Source organism: Oncorhynchus nerka, linkage group LG5 (assembly GCF_034236695.1).
Source record: "Oncorhynchus nerka isolate Pitt River linkage group LG5, Oner_Uvic_2.0, whole genome shotgun sequence".
Taxonomy (NCBI): domain Eukaryota; kingdom Metazoa; phylum Chordata; class Actinopteri; order Salmoniformes; family Salmonidae; genus Oncorhynchus; species Oncorhynchus nerka.
This window is the reverse complement of record NC_088400.1, coordinates 58,553,825-58,566,671: the sequence shown is the minus strand read 5'-3', so window position 1 is coordinate 58,566,671 and position 12,847 is coordinate 58,553,825. Positions and strand designations below refer to the sequence as shown.

The following is a 12,847-nucleotide window of genomic DNA, read 5'->3' as shown; positions in this document are numbered from 1 at the left end:
CATTTCTTAAAACTATTATGTAAGTTGAAATAAGTGGTATAAATGTGCTATTGCTAATATTATGCAGCAGCCCTGATTAACTAGTGTCGATGATACACTATCTCCATCCCCTCCAAACCTCCACACACAGGTACAGTACGAGGTACAGAGGAGATGGCGCAGGTGGAGGCTGAAGCAGCATCTACATGAGGAGCCCAGACAGCATGGTTCCATGAGCCAAAGCGTCTCTCCCCTTACCCAGGTCTCCTTGCTTCCCTGTTCCGGACCGGCCAGCCTGGCATGACCTTTGACACACCCCCTTCAACCCACCAAATCACTGGTGATGTCCTAGACATACCGGTTAAAAAACACTTACACAGATGACTCTCTCAAGACATCAAATTAACTTAAGTTCTGGAACTTTCTTGAACTTGAGGAATGGTCCACAGAATCACTTGGCCACTCTTGAAGACTTGGACATGGCATGGGAAACAGCACTGTACTGTGATTTTGTGCCATTCCCTCAAGCAACATTTCTAGGACTATGGACAGTGGACTTGGCCTGAAGATCTAAGACATTTGGGTTCAGTGGAAATCCTAAGAAATGGGAACATGTTCAAAAAGCAGAAGTAGGACTCAGATCTTCAACATCAACATGTGAAAGAGAAATCCTGGAAAGAGGTCTGGTTATGACCAGCCTTTTGTCCAGAGAATTTATCAACATGATTGAAAATTCTCACTTTTTATTATACTTTGAAGACAGATCTTTTAAGAAACATAATTTACTGTTCCTTTGCACCAATGTACTGTATAAAAAATAAAGACATTTTCTGAAATAAATACCAAGATCAAGAGCTTCACTTTTTCAACAGGATAACAACAAATTGCTGGTGAGTGGTCTAAAACTGTGATCTTGGTTGTCTCCACATTTTACCCATGTCAATGTCAGATTTGATCCTTCTTGTTCATTGTAACTTATTATAAATTGGGTGGTTCGAGTCCTGAATGCTGATTGACTGACAACCATGGTATATCAGACCTTATACCACGGGTATGTCAAAACATTTATTTTTTACTGTTCTAATTACATTGGTAACCAGTTTATAATAGCAATACGGGACCTCTAGGATTTGTGGTATATGGCCAATATACCACGGCTAAGGGCTGTTCTTAGGCACAACGCAAAGTGGAGGCCATATACCACACCCCCTCGGGCCTTATTGCTGAATTATAAAATGGTTCTTCTACGAAAAATGTGCACTAATGTCCTTAAGATAACCTCTACATTGGGTACTTTGCTTTCATTTCTTCCACAAAGGCAATATATTCTTTTATGGCATCTTCTTTGGACTTTCCTATTGGATTGAAAACAGAAACAGGACACATTGAAGATTTGTGTTACATTCAAAACAGAGAGAGTGGAAAAGCAGAATAATACATTGTCCAAAATACTTACCTTCCTGTGCTTTCCAACCATCCCATTTAGATTTTCCTTGGAAGTCAAATATTCCCGGACGCTCTGTGGACACAACGGATACATCTCAAAGTTACTCTTACAACAAAAGATATTGCTTTAACTGGCAGGTATTGGCATTCTGAAAGCCCATCGGACAAGTCGGGAGTCTTTTTTGGTTACCTGAAGATTATGATCCCTTGATTGTTAATGTAAAAAATAAGCTTCACTGAATAAAAATGTAAAAAGCAACCATTTCTACGAATTTACTGACTTACATTTCATGTAATTGAAAATAAATTCATTAGGCCCTAATCTATGGATTTCACTGGGAATAGAGATATGCATCTTTTGGTTACAGAGATCTTAAAAAAATTAAAAGAAAGTAGGGGCGTGGATCAGAAAACCAGTCAGTATCTGGTGTGACCACCATTTGCCTCATGCAGCCCGACACATCTTCCCATAGAGTTGATCAGGCAGTTAATTGTGGAATGTTGTCCGACTTGCCTTCAATGGCTGTGCGAAGTTGCTGTATTATGGCGGGAACTGGAACACGCTGTCGTACACGTCCATCCAGAGCATCCTAAACATGCTCAATGGGTGACGTGTCTGGTGAGTATGCAGGACATGGAAGAACTGGGACATTTTCAGCTTCCAGGAATTGTATGCAGATCCTTGTGACATGGGGCCTGTGCATTATTATGATGAAACATGAGGTGATGACAGCGGACAAACGGCACGACAATGGGGCTCAGGATATCGTCACGGTATATCTGCATTCAAATTGCCATCGATAAAATACAATTGTGTTCGTTGTCCGTAGCTTATGCCTGCCCATACCATAACCCCACAATGGGGCACTCTATTCACAATATTGACATCAAGCAAATCGCTCACCCACATGCTGTCTGCCATCTGCCCAGTACAGTTGAAACCGGGATTCATACGTGAAGAGCACACTTCTCCAGTCTCCCTCGAAGGTGAGCATTTGCCTACTGAAGTCGGTTACGACATCAAACTACAGTCGGGTCAAGACCCTGGTGAGGATGACTGGCACACAGATGAGCTTCCCTGAGATGGTTTCTAACAGTTTGTGCAGAATTCTTTGGTTGTGCAAACCCAATTTCATCAGCTGTCCGGGTGGCTTGTCTCAGACCATCCTGCTTGTGAAGAAGCAAGATGTGGAGGTCCTGGGCTGGCGTGATTACACGCGGTATACAGTTGTTAGGCCAGTTGGACGTACTGACAAATTTTCTAAAATGACGTTGGAGACGGCTTATGATAGAGAAATTAAGAACCAATTCTCTGGCAACAACTCTGGTGTACATTCCCGCAGTCATCATGCCAATTGCACATTCAGTAAAGACTTGAGGGACAAAACTGCACATTTTAGAGTGGTCTTCTGTCCCCAGCACAAGGTGAACCTATGTAATGATCATGCTGTTTAATCAGCTTCTTGATCTGCCACACCTATCAGGTGGATGGCTTATCTTGGCAAAGGAGAAATGCTCACTAACAGGGATGTAAACAAATTTGTGCCCAACATTTGGGAGAAATACACTTTTTTTGCATATGGAACATTTCCGTGATCTTTTAATTCAGCTCATGAAACCAACACTTTACATGTTGCATCTATTTTTTTTCCTAGTATATTTACATGCAGAAGTGCCATATATTGCTAACCTTCCACATACACGGGAGGAATCTGAAAAATAAGGTTGTTATCAGTAAATACATTCTCAGAGCAGGCTCAACTTGCCCGACTGCCATACAATGTCCGTCTTTCACAAAGATCAGTTTCAGGCTTACTGGAATCCTTTGCAATTTGGTTGTTTTCACTTCTTAAATCACCTGCCCAATGGGGCAACCTCACCATCCTCAACTGGTGCAACTGTTCAGGTCACTTGCCGCAGGAAATAGGGCAACCCTTCATGTCAATCCCTGAATGGTTTACTCACAGTCAAAAAAGGCAGCTAAACAATTGATAAGTCAATACATTTCGTAACTCTTGAGAAATGCACATCCGAGACAAAATGATAAGCCTTGTAATAAGACACTATAAAAGCACTGCTGCAGGTAGGACATCCCAGAAATATTCTGTAATTGTCAATTAGGGGCAGTTTAAGGGAGAGTTAATGAAACCAACCATGGAAGTACTATATGTTGTAGCAAACTTTGGGGGTAGCCCCAACCGAGATTTGAACCTGTGAATGTCAAGCCAACAGATGAACCGTTAAGCCAAGAGCGTACAGTTAAGGTGTTGGCTTGACAGTCGCTGGATCCGGGTTCGAGTCCTGGGTCGGGGCTACTCCCCGAATTCACTGCAATATACTTTCATGTCTGGTTTCAATGACTCTCCCCTTTAACTGCCCTTAATTTACATTTTTATTTGCTACAACTTCCGAGTCCGTTGGTGAGGAGTACAAATAGTATTCCCTGCCAAATAATAGACTTTGTGCGATTAAGATTCACAGAGCTACGCCTCCTCTGGCTTAAGCGATCACCACGCCAACCAGACATAGATTGATTAAGTGGAGACAGCTTGTGTCAATTGCAGAACATTTCCTTCCTGCAGCAGCACTAGTGGACAATGCTGGAAATATCAGTAAAAGCATAGTGCCTCAAAGTGCTCCAAAACTCCTGGCCATACTTATAAGACGTTGTAAGTACAGTATATTCGGAAAGTATTCAGACCCCTTGACATTTTGTTACATTACAGACGTATTCATACATGGATTCAATTGTTGCTTCTCCTCAACAATCTACACACAGTACCCCATAAAGACAAAGCAAAATCAGGTTTAGAAATTCTTTCAAATTTATATATATATATATTTTTAAATGTAAATATGACATTTACATAAGTACTCAGACCCTTTACTCAATACTTTGTTGAAGCACCTTTGGCAGTGATTACAGCTTCAAATCTTCTTGGGTATGACGCTACAAGATAGCACACCTGTACTTGGGGAGTTTCTGCCATTCTTCTCTGCAGATCCTCTCAAGCTCTGTCAGGTTGGATGGGGAGCATTGCGGCACCGCTATTTTCAGGTCTCTCCAGAGATGTTATGTTCAAGTCCGGGCTTGGATGGGTCACTCAAGGACATTCAGACACTTTTCCGAAACCACTCCTGCGTTGTCTTGGCTGTGTGCTTAGAGTCTTTGTCCTGTTGGAAGGTGAACCTTCACCCCAGGCTGAGGTCCTGAGCACTCTGGTGAAAGGATCTCTGTACTTTGCTCTGCTTATCTTTCCCTCGATCATGACTAGTCTCCCAGTCCTGAACAATGAAAAACATCCCCACAATATAATGCTGCCACCACCATACTTCACCGTAGAAATGCTGCCAGGTTTCCTCCAGATGTGACGCTTGGAATTCAGGCCAAGGAGTTCAATCTTGGTTTCATCATAACAGAGAAGCGCTCTGGAGCAGATTTTCATTAAGAATCTCTCTGTACTTTGCTCTGCTTATCTTTCCCTCGATCCTGACTAGTCTCCCAGTCCCTGCCAATGAAAAACATCCCCACAGCATGATATTGCCACTAGCATGCTTCACCGTAGTGATGGTCTTTCTCATGGTCTGAGAGTCCTTTAGGTGCCTTTTGGCAAACTCCAATTGGGATGTCATGTGCCTTTTACTGAGAAGTGGCTTCCGTCTGGCCACTCTACCATAAAGGCCTGATTGGTGGAGTACTACAGAGATGGTTGTCCTTCTGGAAGGTTCTCCAATCTCCACAGAGGAACTCTGGAGCTCATCCAGAGTGACCATCGAGTTCTTGGTCACCTCCCTGACTAAGGCCCTTCTCCCCCGATTTCTCAGTTTGGCTGGGTGGCGAACTCTTGGAAGATTTCTGGTGGTTCCAAACTCCTTCCATTTAAGAATGATTTAGGCAACTGTGTTCTGGACCTTCAATGCAGCATAGGTTTTTTGGTACCCTTCTCCAGACCTGGCCTTCGTCACCATCCTGTCTCGGAGCGCTACGGACAATTCCTTCAACCTCATGCCTTGGTTTTTGCTCTGACATGCAAGGTCAACAGTGGGACATTATATAGACAGGTGTGTGCCTTTCCAAATCATGTCCAATCAATTTAATTTACCACAGGTGGACCCCAATCCGGTTGTAGAAAAATCTCAAGGATGATCAATGGAAATAGGATACACCGGAGCTCAATTTCAAGTCTCATAGCAATCAAATGTATTTATAAAGTCCTTTTTTTCATCAGCAGATGTCACAAACTGCTATACAGAAACCCAGCCTAAAACCCCAAACAGCAAGTAATGCAAAGCACGGTGGCAAGGAAAAACTCCATAAAAAGAAGGAACCTAGGAAGAAACCTAGGCTCTGAGGGGGGGCCAGTCCTCTTCTGGCTGTGCCGGGTGGAGATAAGAGTACACGGCCATTTAAGTCAAGATGGATAGATGACCAGCAGGGTCAAATAATAATCACATTGCTTGTAGGTCAGTACCTCAGGAGTAAATGTCAGTTGGCTTTTCATTGTCGAGCATTCAGAGGTTGAGACAGCAGGTGCGGTAGAGCGAGTGAGTCGAAAACAGCAGTTCCGGGACAAGGTAGCACGTCCAGTGAACAGGTCAGAGTTCCATAGCCGCAGGCAGAACAGTTGAAACTTGAGTAGCAGCACGACCAGGTGGACTGGGGACAGCTAGGAGTCATCAGGCCAGGTAGTCCTGAGGTATGATCCTAGGGCTCAGGTCCTCCGGTAGGGGAGAGAGGGTGAGAGAGATTTAGAGGGAGCATATTTAAATTCACACAGGACACCAGATAAGACAGGAGAATTACACCAGATATAACAGACTGACCCTAGCCCCCCGGCAGACTATTCCAGCATAGATAATGGAGACAGGGGTGGGTCGGGGGACACTGGACCCCCGCCCGGCGATACCCCCGGACAGGGTCAACCAGGCAGGATATAGCCCTACTCTTTGCTAAAGCAGAGCCCCCACACCACTAGAGGGATATCAACAGACCACCAACTTACTACCCTGAGAAAAGGCTGAGTATAGCCCACAAAGATCTCCTCCACCGCACAAGCCCGAGGGGGTGCAAAACCGGACCAGAAGATCACATCTGTGACTCAACCCACTCAAGTGACGCACCCCTCCTAGGGACAGCATGGAATAGCAATAGGGTCAGAGGCAGAGAATCCCAGTGGAGAAGTGGGAGCCGGCCAGGCAGAGACAGCAAGGGCAGTTTGTCGATCCAGTTCCTTGCCGTTCACCTTCGCACCCCTGAGCCAGACTACACTCAATCATAGGACCTACTGAAGAGATGAGTCTTCAGTAAGGACTTAAAGGTCGAGACCGAGAATGCATATCTCACATGGATAAGCAGATCATTCCATAAAAATGGAGCTCTATAGGAGAAAGCCCTGCCTCCAGCTGTTTGCTTAGAAATTCTAGGGACAATAGGGAGACCTGTGTCTTGTGACCGTAGCGTACGTATGCATGTATGGCAAGACCAAATTGGAGAGATAGGTAGGAGCAAGCCCATGTAATGCTTTGTAGGTTAGCAGTAAAACCTTGAAATCATCCCTAGCCTTAACAGGAAGCCAATGTAGAGAGGCTAACACTGGAGTAATACGATCACATTTTTTGTTTCTAATCAGGATTCTAGCAGCCGTGTTTAGCACTAACTGAAGTTTATTTAGTGCTTTATCCAGGTAGCCGGAGAGTATTGCAGAAGTCCGATCTAGAAGTGACAAAAGCATGGATTAGCTTTTCTGCATCAGTTTGACAAAAAGTTAGATTTTTGCAATGTTACAAAGATAGAAAAAAAAAAGCTGTCCTTGAAATATTATTGATATGTTCGTCAAAAGAGAGATCCAGAGTAATGCCGAGGTCCTTCACAGTTTTATTTGTGACGACTGTACAACCTTCAAGAATATTTGTCAGATCCAACAGCAGATCTGTTTCTTGGGACCTAGAACTAACTATTTAAAAGTAAAAAATATTCCGCCCTCCACTTCCTTATGTCTGAAACAGGCATCCAGGGTAGGCAATTTTGGGGATTCACCATGTTTCATCAAAATGAACAGCTGTGTGTCGTCCGCATAGCAGTGAAAGTTGGCATTGTGTTTCTGAAAGACATAACCAAGAGGTAGAATATATAGTGAAAACAATAGTGATCCTAAAATTTTACCATGAGGAACCCTGAAACTTACAATTGATTTGTCAGAGGACAAACCATCCACAGAGACAAAATGATGTCTATCCGACAGATAAGATCCAAACCAGGCAAGAACTTGTCTGTGTAGACCAATTAGAGTTTCTAATCTCTCCAAAAGAATCTGGTGATCAATGGTGTCAAAAGCAGCACGAGAACAGATGCAGAGCTTTGGTCTGATGCCATTAAAAAAGGTAATTTACCACCTTCAGGAGTGCAGTCTCAGTGCTATGATGGGGTCTAAAACCAGACTGAAGCAATTCGTATTTCATAATTTTTTTTTCAGGAAGGCAGTGAGCTGCAGAGCAACAGCTTTTTCCCCAAACAATTTTTTTAGAGGAATGGGAGATTCGATATAGGCAGATCGTGACTTACATTTTCTGGGTCAAGGTTTGGTATTTTCAAGAAAAGCTTGATTTCCATCACTTTTAGTGAGTTTGGTACACATCCAGTGGATAGGGAGCCATTTATTATGTTCAACATATGAGGGCCAAGCACAGAAAGTAGCTCTTTCAGTAGTTTAGTTGGAATAGGGTCCAGTAGGCAGATGGAAGGTTTAGGAGGCCATGACTATTGTCTCCATTGATCCTAAGTCCTGGCAGTTCTGTGCAGACTCAGGACAACTGAGCTTTGGAGGAATACGCAGATTCAAAGTGGAGTCCGTAATTTGCTTTCTAATGATCATGATCTTTTCATCGAAGAAGTTCATGAATTTATCACTGCTCAAGTGAAAGCTATCCTCTCTTGTTGAATGTTGCTTTTTAGTTAGCTTTGCAACAGTATCACATTTTTGGGGGGATTGTTCTTATTCTCCTCAATTAGGTTGGAAAAATAGGATGATCGAGCAGGGCTCTTTGATTTTGCATGGTACAGTCTTTCAAAGCTAGTTGGAAGACATCCAGTTTGGTGGAGCGCCATCTCCATTCCAATTGTACAAAACTAGATCCAGACTGTGGCAGTGAGTAGGTCCGGAGACATGTTGGACAAAACCCACTGAGTCGATGATGGCTCCGAAAGCCTTTTGGACTGGGTTCTGTGGACTGTTCCAAGTGAATATTAAAGTCACCACAAATGTGAATATTATCTGCCATGACTACAAGGTCCGATAGGAATTCAGGGACCTCAGTGAGGAATGCTGTATACGGCCCAGGAGGCCTGTAAAACTGTAGCTATAAAAAGTGATTGAGTAGGCTGCATAGATTTCATGACTAGAAGCTCAAAAGATGAAAACGGCGTCATTTTTGTTGTTATTGTAAATTGAAATTTGCTCATAAATGTTAGCAACGCCTCCACCTTTGCGGGATGCGCGGGGGAAATGGTCACTAGTGTAACCAGGAGAGGCCTCAATAAACACAGTAAATTAATCAGGCTTGAGCCATGTTTCAGGCCAATGACATCAAGATCAGTGATTAGTTCATTGACTGACTGCCTTGGAAGTAGGGATCTAAAATGAAGTTGCCCTATTTTGAGATCTCACAATCTCTTTCGATAATGACAGGAATGGAGGTGGTCTTTATTCCAGTGAGATTGCTAAGGCAAACACCACCATGTTTTGTTTTGCTCAACCTAGGTCGAGGCACGGTCTTAATGGGGATAGCTGAGCTGACTATACTGACTGTGCTAGAGGCAGACTCCACTAAGCTGGCTGCCTGCACCCAACTCATTGTGGAGCTAGAGGAGTTAGAGCCCTCTCTAAATTGAAGAATAAGATGAGAGCACCCCTCCAGCTAGGATGGAGTCCGTCATTCTTCAGCAGGCCAGGCTTGGTCCTGTTTGTGGGCGAGTCCCAGAAAGAGGGCCAGTTATCTACAAATTCTATCTTTTGGGAGGGGCAGAAAACAGTTTTCAAACAGCGATTGAGTTGTGAGAGACTTCTGTAGAGCTCATCACTCCCGCTAAATGGCAGGGGGCCAGAGACAATTACTCGATGCCGACACATCTTTCTAGCTGATTTACAAGCTGTTGCTCTTGGTAACCTGTGACTGTTTCATCCAAACATCATTGGCGCCGACGTGGATAACAAAATCCCTATAAGCTCTACACTCGCCAGTTTTAGCCTTAGCCAGCACCATCTTCATATTAGCCTTTACTTCGGTAGCCCTGCCCCCTGGTAAACAGTGTATCATCGCTGGATGATTCTTTTTATGTCTAATATTGCAGGTAATGTGGTTGGCCAATGACTAGGGTTTTCAATTTGTCAGCTAATGGTGGGAGGCATCGGCGGCTCAGACCCCGTAACGGGTGGAGAGACGTGAGAAGGCTCGGCCTCAGACTCGTTGCTTAATGGGGACAAGCGGTTGAAAGTTTGAGCGACACCGGTTGAGCATGCCGACAGCATTTCTTTCCAGAAGCCTTGAGAAAATTGTCTGGATGCGTGGACTGTGCAGGGGATTTATACTACTATCTGTAGTTACCTGGAGGCACAGATGCTGTTCATCCTTTCCTACACTTAAATTGCCCTTGCCTAACGATTGCATCTGAAGCTGTGCTTGCAAGACTGCTATCCTGACCATAAGGCGATAGTTCTCCTGTATATTAGGAGTACAGAGACTGCAATTAGATGGCAATGTTAATTTAACTACTTTGCTTTTTCGGTTGGTGGAGGTCCTGTAGAACCATGTCCAGATAAAGCGTCCGGGGTGAAAAAGTTGAGCGAGGATAAAAACGAAGAAATTGGTAAATGTATTAAAAGTAAAAACCGAACATTTTGGCAGATAGCAAAGTAGCAACAAACAGCACGGAGACAAGTCCGGAAGATGAGGGCGGAACGATTGAGTCGGGTTTGTCCCCACAGAGGATGAAAGGGTCCGAATACTTATGTAAATAACAAAAATGTTATACATTTGCAACAATAAAAAATAAAAAACTGTTTTCACTTTGTCATCATTATGGGGTAGTGTGTGTAGATTGATTTTTTAAAAATGATTTCACCTTTATTTAACCAGGTAGGCTAGTTGAGAACAAGTTCTCATTTGGAACTGCGACCTAGCCAAGATAAAGCAAAGCAGTTCGACACATACAACAAAGTAACACATGGAATAAACAAACATACAATCAATAATACAGTAGAAAAATCTATATACAGCATGTGCAAATGAGGTAGGATAAGAGAGGTAAGGCAATAAATAGGCCATGGTGGCAAAGTAATTATAATATAGCAATTAAACACTGGAATGATAGGATGTGCAGAAGATGAATGTGCAAGTTGAGATACTGGGGAGCAAGATAAATAAATAAATACAGTATGGAGATGAGGTAGATTGGATGGGCTATTTACATGTACAGGTGCAGTGATCTGTGAGCTGCTCTGACAGCTGGTGCTTAAAGGGAGGTAAGAGTCTCCAGCTTCAGAGATTTTTGCAGTTCGTTCCAGTCATTGGCAGCAGAGAACTGGAAGGAGAGGTGGCCAATGGAAGAATTGGCTTTGGGGGTGACCAGTGATATATACCTGCTGGAGCGCGTGCTACGGGTGGGTGCTGCTATGGTGACCAGTGAGCTGAGATAAGGCGGGGCTTTACCTAGCAGAGACTTGTAGATGACCTGGAGCCAGTGGGTTTGGCAACGAGTATGAAGCAAGGGCCAGCCAACGAGAGCATCCAGGTCGCAGTGGTGGGTAGTATATGGGGCTTTGGTGACAAAACAGATGGCACTGTGATAGACTGCATTCATTTTGTTGAGTAGAGTGTTGGAGGCTATTTTGTAAATGACATCGCCGAAGTCAGTGTCTAACCAGACACCTAGGTATTTGTAGTTGTCCACATATTCTTAGTCAGAACCGTCCAGAGTAGTGATGCTGGACGGGCGGGCAGCGATCGGTTGAAGAGCATGCATTTAGTTTTACTTGCATTTAAGAGCAGTTGGAGGCCACGGAAGGAGAGTTGTATGGCATTAGAGCTCATCTGGAGGTTAGTTAACACAGTGTCCAACGAAGGGCCAGAGGTACACAAATGGTGTCGTCTGCATAGAGGTGGATCAAAGAATCACCAGCAGCAAGAGTGACATCATTGATGTATACAGAGAGGAGAGTCGGCCCGGGAATTGAACCCTGTGGCACCCCCATAGAGACTGCCAGAGGTCCGGACAACAGGCCCTCCGATTTGACAAACTGAACTCTTATCGGAGAAGTAGTTGGTGAACCAAGCGAGGCAATCATTTGAGAAACCAATGCTGTTGAGTCTGCCAATAAGAATGTTGTGATTGACAGAGTCGAAAGCCTTAGCCAGGTCGATGAATATGGGAAATGTTTTATTTTATCCATTTTAGAATAAGGCTAATGTAACAAAATGTGGGAAAAGTCAAGGGGTCTGAATACTTTCCGAATGCACTATATGCAATTATATCTTGATGCTTAAAGTGGTACAAGAAAGATTAGGCAATAATCAGGGATTTGGCTTCGAGTTGCAGCCTGTAGAACAGGTTGAACAGAATGACTCACCCGTGTTGACGTTGCCAAGTGTTGCCTGCTTGTACAACCCATATACTACTGCTAGTTCAGCGTAGCTAGGTTGTACCGTCAACCTCCTCACCTCATCGGCAGCCTTTTCAAATTCAGCCTTGAGAAAAATAAAACATGTTTTGTATTGCCATCTTTGTGGGGACCAAATAATTGATTCTCATCCAAAATCCTATTTTCCCTAAATCTAACCATAACCCTAAAACCAACCCCTATACCTAACATAGCATTTTTGTTTATTGTGGGGACCGACAAAATGTCACCACTTGTTCAAATTGTCCTTGTACAATCCTTGTGAGGACTTCTGATAGTTCCAACATATATACAAAAATCCATATATACGGACAATATGTATAAATAATAATAATACTTGTACACCACGTTGTGCCATGTGTTAAAATGATTTGTAACCGATTGAAAATAGGATGAATACCTTAACACACAAAAAACATCTCACTATGACAAAGTCAATCCTGTGGCACACAGTGAAAATGTAAATCTACACTAAGCTACATGCAGTAACTTCATAACAGGTAAACTGCAACAAAAAAACTTTTAAAATGAAATGCACAGTAGATTCAGGTATTAACACCTGGAAGGTATTAGTAACAATTTGACGTATGACTTTGGGTTAGATACTGCACAAATAAAATATAAAACTACGTTTCTGCTTACCATAGACATGTTGTTCCCCAGAAACAAAGACCCAGCTACTCCTTGCATGTGGAAATGCTCACTTCCGCGATTCTGTCTTACCTTTCACCTTTGAGTGGGTGGTGACA

The 12,847-nt window shown here is 43.4% G+C and overlaps 2 protein-coding genes across 2 annotated transcripts in view; one reads left to right on the top strand and one right to left on the bottom strand.

Annotated features, from left to right (window-relative positions):
* The window catches only part of LOC115129729 (secretin receptor-like), an 18,050-nt gene extending 16,831 nt beyond the window's left edge, over positions 1–1,219 (top strand). Inside the window, exon 13 of the mRNA XM_065018811.1 lies at positions 131–1,219. Within this exon, the coding sequence (XP_064874883.1) occupies positions 131–283 (153 nt within the window). The 3' untranslated portion in view covers positions 284–1,219. The remainder of the gene's footprint in view (positions 1–130) is intronic.
* LOC115129731 (acyl-CoA-binding protein-like) lies at positions 706–12,847 on the bottom strand. Its single transcript, XM_029660396.2, has 4 exons — positions 12,741–12,847; positions 12,048–12,165; positions 1,436–1,498; positions 706–1,334 (listed from the first exon to the last, which is right to left on the bottom strand). Exons 1-4 carry the CDS (start codon positions 12,786–12,788, stop codon positions 1,261–1,263), a joined length of 303 nt encoding a protein of 100 aa, XP_029516256.1. The 5' UTR covers positions 12,789–12,847; the 3' UTR covers positions 706–1,260.

What these genes read in the sequence shown, in the direction of transcription:
- LOC115129731 (XM_029660396.2), bottom strand. Translation starts at nt 12,788, where the DNA reads ATGCAAGGAGTAGCTGGGTCTTTGTTTCTGGGGAACAACATGTCTATG. An exon ending in ACTTGGCAACGTCAACACGG is followed by an intron (nt 1,499 to 12,047) that starts GTGAGTCATTCT and finishes TTGTGTCCACAG; the next exon opens with AGCGTCCGGGAATATTTGAC. An exon ending in TGGTTGGAAAGCACAGGAAG is followed by an intron (nt 1,335 to 1,435) that starts GTAAGTATTTTG and finishes TCAATCCAATAG; the next exon opens with GAAAGTCCAAAGAAGATGCC.